At 39.0% G+C, this 24,742-nt stretch overlaps 1 protein-coding gene across 1 annotated transcript in view; it reads left to right on the top strand.

Moving 5' to 3' along the window:
* Positions 1-577: 577 nt before the first annotated feature.
* Positions 578-24,742, top strand: part of si:dkey-247m21.3 (5-hydroxytryptamine receptor 4) — a 46,389-nt gene continuing 22,224 nt past the window's right edge. Inside the window, exons 1-6 of the mRNA XM_042509386.1 lie at positions 578-635; positions 19,110-19,191; positions 19,879-20,043; positions 20,718-20,918; positions 21,589-21,742; positions 23,871-24,535. Of these exons, the coding sequence (XP_042365320.1) occupies positions 19,169-19,191; positions 19,879-20,043; positions 20,718-20,918; positions 21,589-21,742; positions 23,871-24,535 (1,208 nt within the window). The 5' untranslated portion in view covers positions 578-635; positions 19,110-19,168. The remainder of the gene's footprint in view (positions 636-19,109; positions 19,192-19,878; positions 20,044-20,717; positions 20,919-21,588; positions 21,743-23,870; positions 24,536-24,742) is intronic.

Genomic DNA, 24,742 nt, shown 5'->3' on the forward strand with positions numbered 1-24,742 from the left:
TTCATACATCATTTTATCATTTTTAACATGTTTATTTATTATTTTACTTTGTGCTGTTTTTTGCCATTTAGTTTGAGTATTTTACTTATTTATCTTATTATTATTATCATTGCTACTATTATTATTAGTAGTAGTGGTAGTAGTAGTAGTAGTAGTAGTAGTAGTAGTAGTATTTGTTGGTTTATTTATTTATTTATTTTTTAATCTTTCTATTTATAGGTTTGATTCTGCCTTTGGTGTTTCCTCACTTATGATAGCGTTTCCTTATTTTCTGGCACTCTGTGTTACAGTCTGTTTGTATGAAAACTATACCTACTATACAAATAATTTGCTGATAAGAGTCTGCGATTCCATTGTTGAGACTGACCAACCGACCAGTAAACCTTTTCTGTCTTAATGCCACACGCTTCTTGCCCCGATCACCTCTCGCTCTCTCTCTCTCTCTCTCTCTCTCTCTCTCTCTCTCTCTCTTTCTCTCAATGGCACGAGGCGGACTGACGGCCAGTGTCACTCATCTGCAGCTCGTGCAGAACGGACTCTTAGAGTCTTTTCTTTTTGTCAGTCGGAATATGAGAGGCAGCAGCGCGCGCTGGGGCGCCTGGAGCGGAGGAGCGGAGGCGAGGAGCCCGGCACAGGTGAGTGAGCAGCCTACATTAGATGTTTTTAAAATAAGTTTTTGACAGTCAGAAAGAAGTGAAGCAGTGTTTATTGGACACATTTTTGTAGGATGTTTTGCTGTGTCGAGGTGTTAATGACAGTTTAATTAGGCCTATTAGGTAAAAAAAATATATAGATGTGGAAATGAGAATTATAATGTTTTCTCTGATTACTTCACTATATAGCCTACTTCAAAATAATATATGGTAAGTGAAGTAAATATATACTTCACTATGTCTTTGTCGCCAACCAAGAGCCTATATATTTGTAATGGTCATTGTCACATTTATTTAATTACACAGATATGGCTATTCAAGTGGTAAATCAGTCTGTTATTAATCTTAAATCATCTTAAATCATCAAATGCAATACACATCAGTTTTATACTATTAGCACTGTGAATTAACCTTTAAAAGAATATCAGATGTCTCAGATTTTACTACTTGTAGTGCTTTTTATTTTTTTGTAAGCCATTAAAATATAAATGTGCAGAATTTTATGCAAATAAAAAGGTTCAGGTGCAGTGTGTTCTAAAGATTCTATGCAAGTAGAGCAATAGTAATAGCAATAGTAATAGCCTTTAGGATGAAAAAGTTAATATGTGCACATTTGATGCAGAAAGCGAACACTGCATAAAGACAGATAGTGTTTTTGTTTTACACTAAGTACACATTCAAAAGAACTTACAAAAGGGGTTAAACTTAGGTTGAACTTGAGGTCTTATCACTTGTTTTATGAGAGGTGTTTCCATCTGAGAGTATGGATGGGTAAACATACGTACAATAGGTGTGATATAACAGGTTACAAAGAATGGCAGCATATAAAATTACGGTATAGATGACCCAAAGGATGAAAATTATACACAGAATGAAAAGATATTTGAAGGAAATGGATCTAGGAAGATGTTTTCAGGTGTAGCCATACAACCTCCTCTCCGATATGAAGCCCATCATTTACATAGATAAGGGAATGAAACAAAGACAGAGAGAGAGAGAGAGAAGGTCCTAAGATGGCTGATTGTCCAGCAACAGAGAAGCTTGAATGGCCTGCTGACCTCTTTTGAACTCTAAGGACAGACAGGAGCCTTGTCTTCTGAGAGCAGAGATTGACTGAATCCTTAAGTTTTAAGGAGATCAGACACTTTTGTAGGTCATCAAAAGTGCCTTAATATCTGATCTGACATGGGTAGGGAGCCAATGCCCACACAAGGATCAAAAGGCAAAGTGTATCTTTGTAAATCAGTGATAACAAAAAATTATCATCTGTTTGGAATTACAGTTAGACATGAGATTTTTAGTTGGTTTAATCTTGGGGCTAAGGCAAAAATTAGGTTAATAAACATGTTTTTATGATTTTGCTAGCTTATCCAAAAACCAACGAGGTGACTTAATGCGAGCAGACATGAAATCAGGCACACAACTGTAAATACTGGGTTTTTAGGGAGTCAAACACGTGGCAGTCCTAACAACAAAAAGTAACAATAATTCAGTCTTGAAGTCTTGGATACAAAGGTGTGAATTTGTGTCTCTGCATCAGCCATGGACATAAAAGATGAAGGGCATCTGTCCAGTCATTGCAGGGTCTGCTGACCTGTTGAGACTTCTATGAAAAGATTAGTTAGAGTTTGTTTCACGTCAACATCGAGAAAAAAAAATGTCTGCTGGCTGTCGGGCAACATGAAAAGGTCCGCTGTTGTTCAATTATCCCGAACACAATAAAGTGATTGCTGACATTTCAGTGCTGACGTGCTGCAATTTCTTTGTCCTTGTTACTTTATTACAGTATACTTTCTCTATTAGGGACATAAACCACACACACACTTATTACTGTATCCACACAGATGCTCATGCACACAAACATACACACGCCATCTACTGATGCAGATGCACTCCAGAAGGGAGAGACGGTTGTTGGTGTATATTTGGCTGCTTTTCAATAGATTAAGCTTTTAATTGACTGTAAACACCACTCTATACAACAGTGAGATAACTGCACTGATAAACTGTAGATTGTACTGTTTACACTGTGTGAGCATTTGTGTGTGTGTATGTGCATAAGAGAAAGAGATAAAGAGAAGGGACCAAAAAAGAGATGGTGAAAAGTTGTGAAGGGAGCGTATTGCTCCCAGTAGCAGTAGATTGAAAGTCAGTTGTTGTTGTATTCTAGTAGGCAGAGGTGTAGAAATCAAGTGGCAGGTGTTTTCAAATGTTTTTAAACTCCTAACCTTTATCATAGCTGACCTACCCTGAGCCTGCTTCATGCTAATTTACTGAAAACAAAAGGGTTTGGCAATGTCAGTGAGATACATCCTCTCTACTGTGTTTTGTGAAAGTGCAGCTGCACTAAGTTCTCCATTAGCTTAAAAAAAAGTACAAGTACAAATATTTGGCTCAATTTCATGGAGAAGTATATGTCAGACAATCCTGAACAGAGATCATTTGATGAGATTTCATTCAACATGTTGTTTTTATGAAGGATGACGCAAGTTTGGATAAAATACTGTATGTACTTGGCCAGTGAAATTGCAAAAGTGGCCAGTGGAATAAGGGTCTCATTTATGGATTTCTCTTAAATTAATTCCAGTTTCAGTGATGTAATTCAGTATTTTCAAAGTAAAATAGCAGCTCAACATGATAACCCCAACTACCAGATTAGATGTTTGCATTGTGCGTTTCTGCAAACCACTGATATGTAATATATTGTCGTGAATATATCTTGAGCTTGACGTTTCTTCACTTTTCAACAGTGCTGGTTATTTTGTGGTTGTGTTTAGACACAACAGCATTTGGTTTTAGTTGGGAAGATTAGTAAGAGATTGTGCTTTGGCATAAAATACACACTTTTGGTAGCACTGTTGCCACTGCAAATGTCGCCAATATTTTTGCTAAAAAGCAGCCGCTTTTGGTGGCACAGTCATGGTTAGAGATACCACTAATGTCCTGCTAAAAACACCCGGTTCTGGATGCATAATCACCACTGGCACTTCTGCCAATGTGTAGAATAAATACTGGCTTTTGATGGCACCATCGCAGCTGGAAATGCCACAGATTTTTTTGGTTTTCCACAGAAAAATAAAACCCTGCTTTTGGTTCCACAATTGCAGCTGGAAATGCTGCCAATGTCTCGCTAAATAACATTTAGTGTTGTTTGTCAGTGTGGACTAGTGCAGTGGTCTGTAGTTTGGCAGTCATCTAATAAAACACATCTCTCTAAAAAACACTACTTTTGGAAGGCACAGATGCAGCTGCCAATGCCACCGATGTGTTGCCTAAAAACATTTATTGTTGGTTTGTTCTGGGGTGGAACAGAGTTCGAAGAGAGACCGGGTTGAGCTCACATTCACATGTGATAGTTCAGAGTTTGAGTGGGGAAATTGTGAACATGGAGCGGACTGGCAGGTGAATGTATCAGGTAAGTTGCAGAAACACTTACAGCAGCAAGCTTGTGGGAAGAGGGGGGACTCCAGAGAGGGCTAGGCAGGGCTTGTAGTCAAGGAGGAAGCAGAGTTGGGGTCTGGCAGACAGGCAGCGGAGCAGACAAATCCAGTAGGAGCAGGCAGCGGGATCAACAAGGACAGGCAGGGAATCGATGTACCATCAGAACAGTAAACTACAGCGTAATTCACACGGAGGAGATGTTGCACTCGGCAGGAGGCTCCGAAGACAGACATCTCTCTCGATGTAGCCGAATCAATAGAACACCACACAGCCACAGGCAGACAAGAACCAGGAAGTGCACAGGCAAGATTCATGGTTGGAGACAGAAGGCTGTTAGATTTACTTGGGAAGAGAGGGGAGATGGTCAGAGGCGAGTGAAGTCGAAACCAGGAAAACAGTCCGAGAGTAAGTGCTGGAAGGTCCGGCATGGAAGTGAAGACAATCTAGAAAATAGTGAAAGTGAAGTGAGGCTGCTGCTTAATTGATTGAAGCTTGGCTTGGTTGAAGATGAAGAGCAGCTAGGAACACCAGGTGGAGGTGATGGGGCTGATGAGGAGGAGTGGCCTGATGGAGAGAGAGGTGGGGGTGTAGTAATTGGAAAAAATCCCACAGCAGCAAAAGAGAGGCAGAGCAGACTGTGACACATCTGGCCCAGGCATCACATCATAACCTGCTCCCTCTGTTCTGGTTGCTTGCCTACAGTATTTTTAAGTATGAAGTATAACATATATTAAGAAGACATCCCTTATATTTAATTAGACTGGCATATATCTGAGTTATCATATGGGATGTACTCTTTTTAAGCAAGGCTGATTTTGTGGTGTCATCCAAAAGCAGTTCCCTGGGCCATTGTTTAAATCCCCTCTTTGGTTATAAATCGCTCTCATTGCTTTCCCTTGTCATGGCTCCTCTTCTCACTAAATCTTGTCCAAGCCAGCATTAGCTTGCCAACATCTTTTGGCTTGTCCACACGTACAAAACATATTACATGGAGTCCACACCGTGTAATCCTTAAAACACACAGCATTGGTCCTATTCAGCACTGAGAGTAAGAACCAACAGATCCTCATCACTCATCTTCCCTTAAGTTGTTTCCCAGGAATAAATGGTCCCATTTGTGTAACCCCTGGCAACATCTGGGAAAGAGACAAAACAGATAAAAGGCAATTTGTGAAAACAAGCAGTCATGGTGATCCACCATTATTAGACCATTTATTGCAAAAAAAAGTTGAATGTGGATTAAATTAAAATCTGTTTTTTATTATCTTAGGAGCAAATAAGCACTCCTGTCCCATCCAAAAATGCAACACATAATTCCAAAAGTGGCTGACAGCCATAAGCAGCCGTGGCCGCTCTCCAGGTATGAGCATCTGTAAATGAATCAGGCAGGTGAAGCAAACTGACGTTGAGAGATAGTGAATGTACTCAAGTAACCTGCCTCTGGCAAATGAAGGTAAAACAGTGCATTAGTCATAGAAAAACTGATTTAGGGGGTCAGCCCTGATCTTTGCATTTACTAGAAACAGTTAACTTCTTGTCCCTGCTATTGCCTTCTGTCCTGTCCTTATTAGACCACTCCCTGTGGACACTGAGGAGAGAGCCACCGCCTTTAGACTAATTTTAGGCCCTCTGTACCCACGCCGACTCATTAGCCTGATTCCCAGGGCTAACTGGGCCTTATTCATTATCAGTGTCACCTCAGCCAGAGCAACATATCCGTCTCCACTTTTTTGCCTCTTAGTTATCAACAGAGATAAGTTATCGTACGGGCATTAGCTAATTAAACACACTGATGTCAATACTGATATAAGCTCTGTGTTTTGGTTCTATTGCAGATCCAGTATGGAAACACTTTTTCTTAAGGGTTATTACACAGTTTTTCTTAACGTTTGTGCCAGTTATCCAGACCTTTCTCTGCTTTCTGTTTGCCATGGTTTGTTGAAACACAATCGGCACCATTGAAAATATTAGGGCTCTTTTAAGCCATTTGCAGCTGTTTATTTTTGTCCAGTGTGGAAAAAAACAAGCAGTGTCTGACTCTAACTCCACCCAACGAGATACACACAACGACACCTTCACCTGACCAAGAGTGCTCGTGCTCTGCAGGTCTAGGTGTAGAAAGGAGAAATGTGGAATTGTTATAGCAATACTCTTGCAAGCCATAATGTTGTTTAATAGCTTTATTCATTTTTTTGACTGGCATATGACAGACAGCTACTTTTACATCACTTACTCTCAAAAAACTGATTGGTAGTGCTGACAGTATTAGCTGATTTATTGATATTATCATATTATTGTAATAGCTTAGTGAACAAGAGTAGTAAAAAAGTGCAGTTGTGCACAATGCAGCCCCTTCTGCCCTTTCTAAACAATAATAATGACATTAACATGACAATAGCAATCATTTACTGTCTCTGATATTTTGCAGCTTATCTCGTCCTCTGCTCAGAGGGTAAGGACCTCCTGGACCTCATTGTTTTTTGTTTGCGGACATATATGGCTGCTGCTCCTCTTCTTTGAGTTAGCCGTGAACTGCTGTTAGCTGCTTTAAATCTCCCATGGGGGGTCGCACACATAACACGCTGTCAAAACATCACACTGGTCTTCTTTTTCTGATCATGAACAAGTGCTTTTTATTCCTGTACCTAACCAAACATGGACTACAGTGTTGTTAAAACGTGAAGTTTCATTGTATGTGCTACATAATAAGGTACATTTGCAGAAATGCCAACATTTTTCCTGGTGTTCAAGTGTAGACATTTCTGAAATTGATATGATGGACACCCAGTGAGTGGAGCCTTTGAACTCTCAAGGTGAACAACTGCTTAATGTTCAACATGCGCCAGAATGTTTTGCAGACCTTCTAAAGCTAAAATTGTGCTATCATTTAAAATCTACAATTTAAAATCTCCCAAGGTATTTCCCAGTCTGGCTGATGGGCCGTCAGCGACCATTCTCGTTTCTTTTGTCAGTTCTTAGTACTGTTTGATCACAGTCTAGGTTTACCAGTGTTTTATAAATGCCAAAATAAATCAGTGTGCATGAAAATATTACACAAAACAATGAACTTACACAATGCTCATTTCCAGTTATCCACAGTAGATAATATCAGCTGTCGTTTGCAGAAGTGAAAGTTAAACTTAGCTGCTGGCCCTCCACACTGATGTGGCAGTTTCCATATATTCCTTTTCATGCAGCTAGAATTAAATGTCAGGCTTGTATTGGAGGTTCCTGAATACAAGTAACTTAATGAAGGAAGAAAATAGCAGAGAGACCGGTAGAGTTTCTTTTGTCGGGAACAAGGAAGATGTTTCTGAATGAGACCATTTATTCCGTGAGATGAGGGGGTGTTTCTCAAACACGTCCATCTCTTCACTGGTGCTGGACAAAATTAAATAAAAATAAAAGTAAATAATGAATTTATATGAAAACAAAGGGCCACTGATTTGTTATAACCATTCGAAGCACAACAGTTTACCGAGTTCACAATTCTGGAGCAAGATTTTTATGTGTTGTTGGGAGTTCTCTTTGAATAATTGGATCTATATACTGTATGTTGAAAAGGTGGCTATGCAAACCTTGAAATTAACCATTATACATCTGAGACTGAATCAACAACAAGGATTCAGTCTCAGATTTTAAACTGTTTCATCATTTCCATTGTTTGATTTGGCGTTAAATCTATGTAGGAAGAAGCTTTTTTTCTCTCTCTTTTATTGGTTGGCACATAATTGCTTCCTTGAACATATTTTAAGCATGATTTCCTGGCAGCATCTATGCGGAAGGGAAGAAGATATTGATGTGGACAGTGGTGCTATGAGAAAGTGGAAAACTGATCAGTCCTAACGAAATCCATGGGGAGGCACACAGTGGGGGATGGCCTCGGGTAGAAGCTTTATTTCCACAGCCTGCCTGTCTTTCGCATTTGTGTGCATGTAACTTTGTGTGTTATTCACTTTATTCTGCAGTGCGTTTACTCCCTTCATCCTGTGAGCTTGCACCCTTATTGTGACGAGCCCAGCGCGCTCAATTACCCGCTCACAACCCGCTCACAACCCATTACCCTCACCCACACAGCTTCATTCAGAGGACACGCTCCAGCCGCTCTGAGTTGCATCTTGCTCCAGCCATGCGTTCAGCAGGGTAGCGTGTGATTTAGTGAATGCATGGAGAAGTCAGCGCCTCTTCAAAGTGAGGATAAGTGAAGGGTTTTTGAATATTCAGTAATTGTAGGTGACATTATTCATTTGTGTTTGTTCAACCTTGTTGGACCAGCAGGTCCATTTTGCTGTGCAGCAGGTGGACATACAGTTTCTGGGTGTAATATGTTCACTTGTTGTGCTTTGACAATGCTATTAATTAGTTATTCAGATTCCCTTTTGTTGTTACAAAGGCAACAGCTACTCTCTCTGGGTCCATATGAAGAAAATACACCATAATTAGATGTAATGTTCACACAGACAGAAAAAAAGATTGTACATGATGAAAAATAAATTCTGTATTTTAAAAAAAAGTCAGAAAAAAACAGAGTACGCATAAATACAGAACAAGCCAATTAATTTATTTTTTAAGTTGCAACAACTTTACAAAATTAATTAAATATGACTACATTTTAAGTAAACTTAACAATCAGATATAAAGTAAACATAAAGTAAGATAAATAACTGTATTTGTTTCCTTTTTTGTAAGAAAATCAGTTTCCTAGATTGTTTCAAGTAAAATCAACTTGTCAGATTTTACAGTGTAGTTTTGCTCCAGTGCTTGAAACTAAATAATTTCATATACAAGGAATGTGCCATTTTTCTTAGTCATTAGTGATATCAGAAGCAAGAATTGTTTTTTGTTTTTTTTCGCATGTGACATGACTGAGCTTTAAGTTTGTTATGGTAAACACTTTTTAAATGTGTCAGTGTCAGATCACTTTGGGAAACAATCTGTTCTTCAGCCACTGTGGATGTTCTCCAAATTCATCATTCTTCGCTTTAGTTGCCAAATATGGTCTTTTAACTGGAAAAAATATCTCCAGATGCTGCTTGGTTATTCAGCTGCTTGTTTCACCTACTGGTAATTTATAAAAACCCACCAGATTAACCGTCCTGTTTGCACATCACATGCCACATCTACAGAGCTTATGTGGACTCAAAAAGACACAAAGTCAGCAAGTGGAGCCTAACTTGTCACGTATTGCATCTCCGGTCTTTTTTCCCCTCTACATAAGACCCTGGGTTGAGATAATGAGTTAATTCTCAGCAGACTTTGTCCAACACGATGTGTCATTACAGCAACTATTCCAGGCTAATGGCTCAGCAGGTAGTGAATTCAAGGTTTGTGCTGTCACTGCAGAAATGTCCTCTTTTCCTCCACCTATAGATAAAATTGCTCTGGTATCTCTTTTTTTCTGAGAAGAAAAATTATCTGCTGTGTAGATATGCTTTGAATATATACTTCACCCCCAAATGGCCATTTGTATGTCGATTACTCAACATGTGTTATGTTGAATTTGTGATAGAAACATTTTTTTCTGGCATCCCTCTGGTGAACGAAAAATCCTTGTTGAATTGAAGTCATAGAGGTCTGTGATTACGACAGCAAAACTGTATAACATTTAATCACAAACTCTCACACAATTTGCAGTATAATCCAAGTATGATGTGTAAGTGTAAGGTGAAAAGAGGCAGTTAAGTGTTTGGGTACATCTAAATATATAATGAATAGAATAAAAGAATAAAGTGGATTATTGCTAGCTTTTGTCTTATATTAATTCACCATAATATCCCATTGCAGCAGCGTTCATATAACTGTGACACTGGTGGATTTGTCATGTACTGGTGGTGGGCGTGGTTTGTAGAAGCATAGGCTTCAAATGTGATGCAGCTGCTTCCATCAGTCATTTTTTGTTTGTTATAACAGTTTACTGTGATTTTAAAGTGGACCCAAGAGCGAGACCCGCTTATCAAGGGTAAAAAGGGGTAAAAAGGAGTTTATAGAGTTGTGCAGGTGGATGAAGCAGGCAGATTGCAGTGAGTCTGAGGCTGGTGGCGAGTGGCTGCAGTTAAAGTAGTTGAGAAGAGGCTGGAGGCACTGGTGGTGAGAGGCTGGGCAGCGAGTGGCTAAGTTGCTGGAGTTTGGAAGAATGAGGCACTGGAAATGGAAAAAAAAGCTAACTGTCAAAACCCCAAAACATCAGAGAATGATACTGTCAGAGCCTATAGTACCACTGTGAGGAGTGAGAAACAATCTGGTGGCATGGAAGTGTGAATCCAGGGTTTTTAAGCTGCAGTTGATGCGTAGAATGAGCAGCAGGTGTGCACGCAGAGCCCTAGCACCAGGAAGCAGCAAACAGCCAGCCTCTGAAAGCGTACAAACACAGCAGAAAAATCCAGTTGACCAGCAGCTCTCATCTTTAGCGAGGCACAATATCTGTTTGGGAAATACTGAGCATACGACTGAATAAATCAAACTAAATCAACTCAAAAACGTTTGAGAAATTGTAAACAGTAGTTTTGATTTAGTTTTACTGTTGTTAAACCCTATGACTTGAATTAAAGACATTTTCTCAGTTTTTGGATTCTTCGGTTTAATGGAGGTATACAAGAAAAACAAAGTTTTCCTTATGAATTAAATGTTTGGTGAGTAACTGACATACAAATTACCATGTCGAGGGAAATATTCTTTTATGCTGAAGAAGAAATGCGTTGTAGTATCGTAAACCATCACTTAGTAACTTAAAGTTGGCTGGTTGCATGTGCAGTGTCATCCATTGTGGTTATACAGAAAAAAAGAGCATCATCTTTAAAAAAGAAAAGAAATTTCAAAAGCACACATGCAAAAAATATTTATTTGATTGACAGGTGATCCCTGAGCATTATAGAGAAGAAAACACAGCAACATCAAAAAGCAATGAGCAACAAAAAAAACAAAACAAGTATCTGAGAGACCACTTCAAACTATTTTTCCACAGAGGCTTTTAGTGACATTCAGTACACTCTAGATGCTCTTTCCACCACAGATTTAAAATTTTAATATTTATTGGAGTTTTGTATTACATGATTCTACTAAAGAGGCTGTTTTCAACCCAATCAGAGGCGATTTTGTGTTGGTGCACTGGCTGCTGTTTCTGGTGGTAGGAAGTTATTTCATGGTTTTAAATTGGCCAAACCAACCAACCAACTGGCTCTTGAGCAGACTTCACATGTTTGTCAGTTCTCCTGTTCCTCTGTTTCCTGATGCTGTTGTCAGTGAACATAATATTGTCGGAACAAAACTTCTTGGCTCAGTGTGCATGTGTGAGAGACCGGATGGTGTTTTTGCTTTTGTCTTATCATTGCTGAGTTCAACTGACAGGAGTTCAGCTTTCTGTTTGTACTTTAAGTTGTAAAAAATGGTGGCAAAATATATTTGTCATCTTTTCACAAACTTAAAGTTAATCGAGGTGAAGAGAGTCTGAACTTGTGATGTATCTGTTCTCAATTTTAATGCAGTATGACTTCAGAGATCAGATTCTGTTTTCGTCGTAGTGTAGAAGAGTAGAAGTGATTATCTTTGATATTGAAGTTGCAGTCCCAGGCAGTTTGGTGACACCTGCGATTTTGCACAGTCGGGGACCAGTCAGCGGCAACCTGTTGCGCTATATCTGAACTTGCGTGGGGTGTGTGAATGGTTCTTTAAAAACGAGCATAATCCTTGTGCACAAACACACAGGGCTTCAGATGGAGAAAGAAGCTTGGCGTTTGGTGTTGTTTACAGGTCTTAGCATATGAGTAAACAACACCTCCATCAGTTGAGTTCTAATCATACCATCTTCTCGCAAATGTTTAAAGATGCTCTCCAAAAATATTGACAGACCTAAAAGAAAAAGTGCCATAATGCGGCACAAGATTCACTGTAGAAGAGACAGAGAGAGCACTTAATGCACATGCAATAGCAGCAAAGTAGACCATAATGCAATGCAGCTCTACAGAACGGGAGGTTCTTATCTGCACAAACCGCATGCATGTTTTTAACAGTCTGACATGAAGGAATGACTAAACTTTTAGGATGATAAAATAACTGTTTATTTAAACAGAGTCTGGTGGGGTATGCAATCATTATTGCTCAATGGTGGACCAATTAAAAAAAAATGTTCTTCCAATTAGTTACTTGGACACAAAAACATGGGAAAAAAGGGTCCAGGTTGAATAATACCAAAGTTACCCCTAAACAACTGCATTAAAAAGGGGCAAAATCTCCTAAAACAGCTACAAAATGTTACAAAAGTACTTTTAGTGAATGATTAATACACCTTTGGTGTTCTGGTGAGTACAACAGCACCAGGATGGTGAATTTGGGATTGAGTCAAAATAGACTATTTTACCCACGTGCTTGTCACCCAGTGCAACAGTCTGGCTCATTGATGTGTTGCAAATGAACACAGTGGCGGTCTATGGCACAGAGGAATAAGCCATATCAGGCTTTGGCTACACGGGCAGGATCAATTCATATAGTGCTGATGGTCTTTTTATAGGCAGTGACATTTTATATTGTACTTATCTCTCAATCCTGCCTTTCTAATGTATATCAACAGTGATCAGCAGCTACTCCATAGACATTACACACACTTTACAGCGCAGCCTCAGGTGAGAGCATCTGCCCTGGCAGGAGTTTGTTTCAGAGCCAGCCTTCCATACTCAAACATATAAAATTACAGGAGGAGTGTCTGTGAAGCTCGATACCTCTCAGTCTCCTTGGAAACGGGACCAGAAACTCCTCCTCCACATACAAACAAACTTAATGTGCATATGAACACACACGGTCACAATCTGAGGTGTGAGATAATGTGAGAAGTATTTACTTCCCGCCTGGTGAGAAAACAAGTGACTTGAGAGTTAATTACATTTAATTAGCTGAATTTATTGTGTTAACAGAGATACAATGGTCACAACATACCACTGTTTAATCAAATTAAAATGATTTGCAACTTTAGACTTTGTTACATCACAAACGATCTCAGCACACACTTTTGGGCACACTGTGAAGAGTCGGCACATTGCAAATTATTCTTTAGATTTCTGTACACCTGCTGGTAAACCATTCTCATGTAGGTTGGAATTTTGCGTGTATGTGTGTGTGTGTGCTGTGGCGTAAAGTGCAATAAAAGACACATTTCACAGTGAGAGGTAAATGCAGTCCCAGAAAATGATTGGAAACTGAATCACAGGAGAAGCATAAAATGGGTAAAATCAGTAAAAACTGGATAATAAAATACAATTTAAGAGTGTTATCCAGGTGCAGCACAGACAGAAATGCACTTTAGTATCTTCAGGACACCTAGTGTCTTCTAACTGATCTCATGGTGCACCTCTTGAGAGTTAGAGGCTTATGTACTGTATATAAAATACTTCTGACCTGTCAACAGAAATAGAGTGATGTGGTAGATGTTGAAGGCAAGGCTAAGCTGATTATGATGTCATAGCACCAGGAGACAACTTCATCTTTCCAGGGACGTCTTTGACACAAACATATCTTCATTCAAGTCGAGGCCTGTTGTCCAACATGCATCAGGTCGGCAGTTTGTGCAGCCGAGACGATCAGGAAGTCTCCCAGATGGCGAGTGAACATCTTCTAATTACAGCTCACATCAGATGAGTCAGTCACTCCTCCTACATCGTCTGTCTGCTGGCTTGTTTTTGTTTATCAGTCAATCTCATTTTACATCTATCTATCTATCTATGAGAAATCACTGCTGAGTCTCAATTCAGATATTCCTATTATTACACTTCCATGTAGTACACTCTGTATTTAATCAGTAGTCGATGAAGTACCTGAAAGCCATACTTGAGCAAAAGTTCAGATTTCTCATTAGAAAATGACTGTGGTTGAAGTCAAAGTCACCTATTAGAATATTTCTTGATTGAAAGCCTTAAAGTATCTGATATTTACGGTATATATCAAAAGTATTTTAAAATATTAAATGTACTTAAGTATTGCACGTAAAAGTACAAGTAATTCCTGTTAACAAAAAAGCAAGCAGTCAGAATTTTGATCATTTTTAAGTTTATTCCCTCATACCATGCGGCACCTTAAAAGTGAAGATTAACCAAGATAAAAAAAAAAACTGTATTTTTTCAAATTAACGGATTTTTAAAGAACAAAATTGTGTTTTCATTTGCTCTGATTCCTTCAATTGTCCACCTGTCCCCTCCTTGCTTCCTCAGTTCCTGCTCTATTTTGTATTTAGTAACTAAAGAGCAAAAACTTTAACAACACTTTCACCAAAAACAGTTGATGTTCAGTTAATGTTAAGCTCGAGGGACTGCAGATGTGATTTAGCTCTAAACTATAATCTGGTACAGTGCATCAAATGGTTACATTTATGTTTCAAACTTTACATGTTCCTTTTAAATAAATGAATAAATGTAAAATGGCCTAAAAGTATAGCAGTTTACCAGTTTTCCATTCTACATTCTAGACTTCAATGCTATTCAATCAGCAGTTTTTGCTAATATTGGAACAGTTTTAGTCAATTATGATGGCATTAAGGATGATGATAAAAATAAACTAAAATTCAAAAGAAATGTGTTTTGATTAGTAATAATTACAATGTGGGTAATACAGGACTTTAAAAATAGACAAAAAGCAGCCCAGTCGCTCTCTGTGCTCTCCAGAGTTCATTCTGTTCTGTTCAACTCCGTGTCAGTCAGATGTGAAATGGACACGGTGAGCTGTGAAAACACGCCTTCCTGGACACACATCAAACAGGAGGACGGCAGAAACCTGTCAGGAGAGCAGCTCCTCTCCCTTCTTACTCACTCTCTCTTTCTCTCTTCTCTTTTTTCCTGTCGCTGAAATTCAGATCGAGCAAATATTTTCTCATTCCTTAGAATCCGATGTGTGAGTAACTGAGTGAGCAACGGGAACGAGGGTGGGTAGTGTTAGTTTTGTTATCCAGTGATGATTTCTGTGTGTCAGTGTATGCGAGAGAATAATGCTTATTGCATTTTCTTCTGCAGACCGTTAAAGATGCAATCATTTTTCAGAGTTATATTAAAAACTGTTTGTTGTAATGAGAATGTAAGCTGAGCAGTGCACCAGTGTTCAACCAAATTTTTCCTGCAGCAACTTGACATTTAATTATGTTTATTGGGTGTATAATCAGTGTTTCTGTGTACAGTGGCCCAAGGGGTCAGGGGCACCTAAAGCCTTCAGTGTGCGTCAAATCACGTACTGGGTAGGTCTTATAACATTGGTATATTGACCAGTTAAGTGGAGGTGTGAAAGTAAGTAGGATTTGATCTGCCTTATCAAGCTCTCTTTGTACATTATTCACAATTAATTGTATCTTTGCCTTCTCTATGATGCAGGTTTTTTTGTATTGTGCTGTCTGGCAGAGCAGATATACTAAACAATTACACTAATTTGGGGTTGTTAAAATTACATGTAATAAAGCCAAGTTCCTTTTAGGGATGTCCTGAATACATATTTTTGATGTAGGCTCTTGGCCTCACTCATATTTTGAGTAAAATATCCCTACACATTACCAGAAACAGAAAATATGGAAAGATTCTTTCTTAAGCACATTATAGCAAAAAGAATAACAAAAAAAATGAAGCCTGAAGTTTGGGTTGAACACAATCACAACCCTATATGACTAAAGAAGTAGCGTCCTCTTGTAATACTATGCAATCCAGTACTATTTTTTGGGCTTCAGAGCTTCAATATTAATCAAGAGCAAATAGTCAAAGCCTCCGCCAGGGGATTTGGGGTTGCTGAACATAAACGCTCACAATAATAGGCTCCAAGTCCGAGGTTCTGAAATTTGACAAGAGTGCAAAATTGGAAACTAGGTCCATTAAATTTAAAATTTGGGATTCATACTTGAGACTCAGTGTTTCTGTTACAATGAAGGAACATCTCATCCCAGCAAACAGTCAATCCAACATCTGCTCGGTTAGCATGAGCTAACACTGCCACAGCGGCAAACATCCGACACTGAGCTGTTTAACAGTCCCAAACACCAAAACAGCTTGTTTTAATGCTGAGGTTCTAGCAAATACATCAGTGTATGGGAATCACAAACTGAGATATATATGTATTTATAATTTCTAATAGCCTAATGTCATCAAATCTGAATCCTAAAACTGAAAATAAAATACTCATCCAGTGAACAAATGTCCAAATAGTCACATATTTGAGTCTAGCTCTAATTCATTTAAATCATACTGGACTCTTATGTCAGTCCAAAAGTATTCATTTTAATAGATTTCCATAAAGTGATTTAGTGCATAATGTTAGAAAATGTTTCCATATCCTAGACTTGTAGATGTTCAGGGTTGTTCTCTTTTGTTTCATTTTTCGATGGATTTTAGGTTTGCATTTGTGCCACTACTGCTCAATGTGCTGAAGCTGCATATTTCAACCATTTCTCATGACCTTTAACTTTGTATCTTAACTTCAACTTCTGCTTGCTTTTTAACTAGCTCTCACAAACTTTCAGCAGGAGCATGTGGTGTTCAGGTTGAACTGACTCAGGTTGGTGGGTGGCGTGTGCTGTGCAGTTGGCCTGTTGTAGGTGGAAATTTACTGGTCATTATAAAAATAAATATACTAAATGATCAGCGTCACACCAGTTTGTAATCCAGTGTCTTTATTTTTGTCTCCCAAGCATAAGTGTGGGGACTTTTTTTTGTTTTATCTACCAAAACATCTTTCAGAGTTTTGTTCAAATTAGTTGAACAATTCCACAAACTTTCCACGTACCCCCTGAAACTGAAAATCATAAAACATCAGTTTGGGTACTTGATCTTTCAAAGATGGGGGTAGCAGTTTGAAATCTGTCCATGGTCCTTATTTGTTCAGGAAATGGACATTGTGTCTTTATGGCTGATGTAAGTACAAATGGTATGTCTGCTCTTCAGCCAAGTACAATGAGGCTTTGGTGTCGTCTACATGGTGTGTTTTTTTTTTAACGGAAGTGGAGCTGTTGATAGAAAATTTGTCACCTCTGTCTTGTTTCAATTTCAGCTCAATTTCACAACCCAGATAATGTTACGTATATGTCTAAAACACAAAGACACAACACGTCAGAACTGGAAGAACTGTTGACAAGGTCAGGGCCTCTCTGGGTTTTTGTTTCTGGGACCAGCAAAATAATCAAGGCTGACCTGTACTGTAACTGTCTTTATTCTGAATTGAGACAATTCATTTTTGTATGCCAAGATTAATGTATGCTTTAAAAATAATCAATAAAAGTGTCGAGATAAAAAAGATGTGTTTAGTTCAAATTGCATCAAAGCCAACAGTGCACTTACACCAGGTAAGAGAACTGAGAATTACTGGACTAGATGAGAAGCAGACGTGACAAACTGTAATCGGTGATCTGCCTGCGGGAAGTATTAGTTGCTGGCAGGATAACCGGCTGTCACAGTCTGTCAGATGATATTGACCCTCGAGTGCGATAAGGCCAGACAGCCGTCATAAAAAGCCAGAGATGCAGCAGATGTTGTAATAGGTGCTTAAAGATGATAAGGCATCTACGACTGTACCGATGAAAGGTTCCCTGCTCTTCCTCAACAGCAGATACTTACTATGAAATGACTCAGTATGGCCTCGGCTGGCTCTGACGTACACTCTTGGTCTTAAAAATTATACAACATTATACAAAATGTGAAGAGAAATGAGGAACAATGACAGATTTTTATTTTTTTTTATTTAAAGCACACTGTAACAAAAAAAATTGTTGGCAGCCTGAAGTTTGGGTTGATATCAATATCCTCTTAAAATATTTTTCAAAACTGCCATCACCACACAATGGAAGATAAGATAACTGAACTTGTTGAAATAAAATGTTTTTTTTTCCATATTTCCGCATTCCTAAAAAGATATCAGAAGTTTCCCTCCTCAGTTTAATATATTCAGTTTTTATGGGTTTTTTTCTCTTTTAAAAAAATGTTTATGGGTTGTTCGTCCATCCCATTCTAGTCAACAAAGTATGTCATGAATACCTTCAAAGAATGACTTTAGACAGTCATGGATGTGAACTGTAACTGCATGTTGACTGTTTTGCAGAGACATACACCCCCAAGGCAGTAATTCTTATTTTTATTTTTTTTAGCCAATAGCAAAGCTGCATATATGTAGCTGTGCACTGTAAAATCCACAAACAGCAGTCAGCTGACAGAATGAAAAAGGTGGTAGAAATAAAGCATGACAAGGGCATGATAACATCCAAATTGCAGACGAAAGATGAAGGTAATAATAATTGACATATTGATCTTTCAACCCACATGTAACATCAGAGAGAAAGCAAAGATGCCATAAAGATATGGCTTTGTCTTTTGGGGCTTATGTCAGGTGCAACCACTGATGTTCTTGGACTTAATTAGAGAGTAGGACGCCGATCTAAATCTGAGGTTATTGATTTGACCATGTAAAAAAAAGGTCAAACATTATCCTGGTGGACAAATACCCAGAGTCAATGCTTCAACTGTGTCTTTTTGTAAACTAATTGTCCTCTCGTTGTTAAAATCAATATGTTTACTTTATTTACCAGATAAGATCAGGGTCAGACAGACTGTCCATCAGAGAGAGGCAGGATCTGCCAAATTCCTACTAGCCCCAGAGGTGCTGTTCAGGTGCCTATATATGATCTTTGATCTTCCTTGATGGGAGTAAGAAAGGAGTATTTCCCTTGTGGTACTCACTAAAGCTTGGTATTATTGTTGCATTACAAAGACAAACTAACATGCTGATGGAATCTGGCGGAGACAGCTGCTGCCCGCTGCAGCCTATTTGTCTTCCACATATCACACGCTTTCAAGCCATGATCCAGTTACTTATTTGAGGTACAAATATCACATTTTTGACAAGACGGGCAAACAAAAAGAAAACCAGCCCGTCTGTACATGAGAGCTGGATTCTATTTTCAGAAAAATGTAGACTTAGTGCAAGTGCCAGCAAAAATATATCACGAGTTTGTGTGTTTGTGTGTGTGTGTGTGTGTGTGTGTGTATATCTGCGTGTGTATGTGTGTGTGTACAGGGCCAGAGCATGGGGTGATGAGGACTATCCTCTGCTGACCTCTATGCAGATGACCAGTGATGGCCACAACATCACCTCAACAGTAAGTTTTTCAGATTTTTTTTTAAGAATGGGTCCATCTGTGCTCTTTTCCATGTTTCCAGAATCAGAAATCAGAGTCAGAATAGAAAATATTGCCAAGTAGGTTTTCACTTAAAAATAATAGATTTTTTTGTGCATACATTGAACATACAATAAACATATAAAGAGGAATAAAAGTTACTTTTATTTTTAAAAAATCAGTATTAGTTTTTGTGTAAGCAATTTTTTACCACTTAACCTTGCCATTAGACATCCCTTTCTGACAGGGAACGAGCTGTTATGTTGCCCTCTTTAAAGGGAGTTTACAGTTTTTACACAGTCCATATTAGTGCATGGATATATTAATGTGGCAACATAATCATGCAGAAATCTCTATCAGGTCAAATGGGAAGGGGGGCTTGGGAGAAAAAAAACACTTTACTCATACTTCGGCAAGAGTTTAAAACTTTGGATTTGAATGCACATGGAACACTACTGGAGAGCTACAAAATTCTATAAAAACTATAGATATATAAAGTTGTAATAATGTAGCCAGCCCTTAATTGGCCCATGTGGTCACATGTAATCACTCTCTCTTTTTTCCTTTATATCTATACTTTCTGCCATCAATATAATCTTCCCTACATGATGTGATATATGAGTGTTTCAAAGTGATGGTTTGTTTGTTGTTGGGTTTCTTTTTTTGCAGTTTGTTGGATGACATAAACACAGAACAACAACAGGAGCAGCAGCAGGAATTCCTGAGCTCGCTGGAGACGATCGTTCTCACCATCTTTCTCTCCATTATTATCATCATGACAGTGTTTGGCAATCTACTGGTCATGGTGGCACTCTGCAGGGACAGACACCTACGGTGAGCTTGGTGTCATTTGTTGTCTGATCTGGCTTTAAAGTCTGAGAGAAGTGAAAGGGGGCTATCTGCAACTAGTAAAATCTGTACATAACACGCCTAGCATCATCATTTAGCATATCATTTTGTTTGGTTTGTTTGTTGCAAAAAGTAAGAAGTGAGATTAGTGCAACAAAAATGAAAAGTCAGAGTGAGGGCATTTGTTTCCTGCTATTTGTACTGAAAACACACACATTTCTGAGATGCATTCTGGGAAACAGTGCTCAAAGATTCCCCAGGATTTGGAAGGAACTCACCAAATGTCAAAGCACTCACATTACAACAATCCTGTCCTAAGACGCCCTCTGACTCAGGTAGATTGGTGTTTGGTTCCTGTGACATTTGATGACTTGTCTAAAATCTGAGTCAAACTGCACCAAAGTGTGTGTTTTAAGGGAAAATATAAATCATGTACATGAAAAGGTTAGATAAAAGCATTTATTTTTTTCTTTTCTTTTTAATCTTATAAACAGTCAGTCTTCATTTACTGATGGGCAGCACCTTTACAGGTTAGAGACCCAAGTGTATTGTAGTTTTGATGGTACAGTACAACATACAGTACACTGAACTTTTACCCACGATATTTGTCGATGATTTTTTGATGCTGACTTGTTTCTTGTTTTCTCCTCTCCTCTCAGAAAGAAGAAGACAAACTACTTTATTGTGTCGCTGGCGTTTGCTGACTTGCTGGTTGCGTTGTTGGTGATGCCCTTCGCTGCGATCGAGCTCACCACCGGCCAGTGGCGGTACGGGGAGATCTTCTGCCTGGTCCGAACGTCTCTGGATGTCCTTTTGACTACAGCATCCATCCTGCACCTCTGCTGCATTGCTTTGGACAGGTTTGTGTGTGTAAGAGAGATGATGGGGAGGATTTTAACTTCTTTCACACTGAAAACCACTGACAAAGGAAGAAGCACTTTAAAGAGAGTTTTGCCCAAATAAGTCTGATAAAAAGTCATCCTGTCAATTTTTTCCCGCCATTTTTTTAGACCCCAAACACGGGTGAATTTTAGGTACTCATTGCTTTTTCCTGCCGTTTTAAAGCCCCAAATTTTAGGGACACATGACAATTTTTTACTGCAGCTTTTTAGGTACAAACTGTGGGTGTTTCTTTAGCTATGCCTCACAGTGTTTCCAGCTAGGTGCCATGAAAAGTGGTTATGCAAATTGTGCCCAATGCAAAACATGTCCTTTTCCAACCTTTACCAAGTGGTTTTGTTCCTTAACCTGACCTCATATTAACCACAGCATTGTATAGTTTTAACATATCTGCTACATAATAAGATGCAAAAGTAACCTTTGTGTGATTCGCAGAAATGCACAATGTCATCATGTTTTTCTAGTGATTAGGTTGTGTAAGACATTATACAAAAGTGTAATAAATTTTATTTTGTAAATTTCGTATGATCCATTTGGGATTGAAACAGTACTGACGTTTGTTTTCTGTTTACAATTACATCTCTTCAACAACTGCACTTTAGTACACAACTCGTGTGGGTGTTATTCCAGGTATTACGCTATATGCTGCCAGCCACTGGTCTACAGACACAAGATGACCCCAGTCAGGGTGGCAGTGATGCTCAGCGGCTGTTGGCTCATCCCCACATTCATCTCCTTCCTACCCATCATGCAAAGCTGGAATGCCATCGGCATCGAGGACATTGTAAGTGCTCAGTAGCTAAGATGAGATATCACAGAGGGGGTGAGTGATGACACAGTTATTATTTTTAAAATAGTATTACAATCCAACATCAACAAAATACACTGCCTTTTTAACAGAGTAACACTTAAGAGCTCATATACCTTTGCCCAAAGAGAGAGAGATGTTCTTTCTGTGAGGGCAAATGCAGCATAAACCTCTCCAACCTAATATTCTCTCATTCTAATAAAGTTTTCAATCCCTCGAACAATGATACGCTAATGCAGTGATCACAAAACAATTCCAGTCCCTGCAGAGAATCTCTTGCTGCGAGCAAAGACAGCACTACAACAAGCATTTCCTGCTGGTTTGGATATGTTTTGGCATGGGGTTATTTCAGAGTTGCCTTGAAATGAGCTGCTGGACTCCCAGAGGCACACGGGGACAGATGAATTTATTCAGCCAGAGTTAATGAAATACACGGCCCTTCTCTCTGTCTTGCGGTCAGGGAGCATCCAAACAGCAATCCGTTGTTTTAAAAAGCTGCCTGAATGTTTTGAAGTCAAATGTCAAAGATAGCATTGCATAGGAGTTGATTTTAGTATATTTAGACCAAGTTTTAGTTTATTATTTCATACCTTGTACGTGTGTACATTTTTTATCGCTTGTCTTTCTCTCAGAAATTCTGTAAATTTCCATTGCACTCTTATTCTGCCCAAAAAAGGAATTGTTTGAAACTTAAACTTCTTCTCACTCCAGCTGTCATAAAGCCACAAGAACTGATTTAATTATTGTGACACTAGTTAAAACGATACGTTACAGTTTGTCTGCTTGTTATGAACTATGTCTGGTCCAATTTCACCAAAGACAGAATGAGATCTTTCTGTGAAACAGAGAAGTCTTGGCTTGCTCTTATCCGTTAAACCAGAAATACTTAGTATTTGTATATTGTGAAAGATTTCTTTGAAATGTTTCTAACTTGGGATTTTACTACCCTGTTACACAAAATGACCAATTCCGGACCATGCAGACAAGATAAGGATAAGGATATGACTACGCAGATAAGGAAACGGATTAGATGAAATTCACTTTTCAGCTTGAGGCACTTGCCCTCAATGCATTATTACCAGCTCATCTTTTAAATTGAGGACAAAGATTTGGGTAGGTGGCTTCTCTTTTTTTGTAAACAAGTTTATTACAAAGCACTTTAGACAACTTTTAGCATATTACATTTTTAGTAGCCATGCTTGACAGCTAGCCTCCCCAGAGTTCAAAAACATGCCTACTAATGACCCTTAAACCTTACTAATTAACATTTATCATGTTTGTTTCATACACAAATAGAAAAGTACAAATATTTGAGTGAAGTTTTTGAGCTAGGATAGTTTTTCCCTTGCCTCCAGTCTTTATGCTCAGATAAATTTTACATGATGCCATTGGGCCCAAAAAGACTTTAACATTATGAAAGAGATGTCTGTATATCAGTGGATCATAGGGTTGCAACAGTATTAGATTTTCAGGGTAAGAATTGAAACAATTTTTAATGGAAGAATGTGTAAAAAGTCTCTCTTTTGAAAAGAACTAAAATAAATAATAAAAGATTCTCCATCCAGTTGCATTCTTTTTCAATATCGTTGATAAGCAAATAGAAGAAATTATCGTAGATAAGCTATAAGGTAATCATTACAATCCTCATGAAGTGACTTGTTTTACTATCAGCATTTGATCTGTTCAGTACAATAACATTTGGAAAGTATAGAAAAGCCACACAATTAAATAATTTTATCTTGATTCAAGTGACTGGAGCTCTAAACCAGAAGTAGCTGCATCGGCCGGCAGAAGTCTCTAGTGTGCCAGCTATATGGGCCCAATGATGCGGTCACAGTGACAATCAGCGGGATAATTTTATATGCAGCAGTTGAACATTTTTGGCTTCGTGCCCTAATGAGCAACTTTCATACAAATGACAGATTGTGGGGAAGAAAAGTTATTTCTCTAAATGTACTGTAATACATCTCCTTGAGGTCCGGTCCTAATTCATGGTAATGACATTCCGTTGCATTCAAACTGCACTGAAAAGGTCAAAAGGTGTTGTTCTGCTCTTGGACTATTTGTGATGATTTTTTTTCTTTTTGTGTCCTCCCCTTTTCAGATTGAGGAGAGGCGAGCCTTGGTTGGAGGCTCCAACGACACAAGCTGTGTGTTTCTGGTCAACCGGCCATATGCCCTGATCTGCTCTGCCGTTGCCTTTTATGTTCCTTTAGCCCTCATGGTCCTTGCCTACCAGCGGATCTATGTCACTGCCATGACCCATGTGCGACAAATCGAGACACTGCAGCGGGCCGGCTCCGCTCCGGTCACCGGGACAGCTCCAGTGATCACTGTGAGGTCCTCAACTTCCTCAGATCCATTGGAGCACTACCGCCTTAGGACAACAAAGAGCTCCTCATCCTCAGAGCATGCTCCTATAGCAAACAGCCGCATGCGTGTTGAGACAAAGGCGGCAAAGACGCTGGCGGTAATAATGGGTTGTTTTTGCCTGTGCTGGGCACCATTTTTCATCACCAATGTGGTGGACCCCTTCATCCATTACTCAGTGCCCTGGCAGCTGTGGACAGCCTGGCTGTGGCTAGGGTACATTAACTCAGGGTTAAACCCATTCCTGTATGCCTTTCTGAACCGGGCATTTCGGAGGGCGTTTCTGGTGATTCTCTGCTGTGGGGATGAGCGGTACGCAAGGCATGGGAGCTTCTCATATGGACACACCCACAGAGCCTGCTCAGCTGCATCGGTCAACGGGACGTCTATGGCACTGAGGTAAACACACAGTAAAGGCTTTTTTTTTGTGTGAATGTGTGTGTGTGTGACAGAAAGAGTGTGATAGAGAGGGGGAAGAGAAGGTGGAAGGTGGGCTATTGCATGCAATGTTTCTGTAAGTTCTAATCACTTGCCACCTCCATTCAGTTTTCTTCCACCAGATTACTGGTGACAAAACAAAACAAAGAATTAAACATTTTAATACTG

Source organism: Plectropomus leopardus, chromosome 20 (assembly GCF_008729295.1).
Source record: "Plectropomus leopardus isolate mb chromosome 20, YSFRI_Pleo_2.0, whole genome shotgun sequence".
Taxonomy (NCBI): domain Eukaryota; kingdom Metazoa; phylum Chordata; class Actinopteri; order Perciformes; family Serranidae; genus Plectropomus; species Plectropomus leopardus.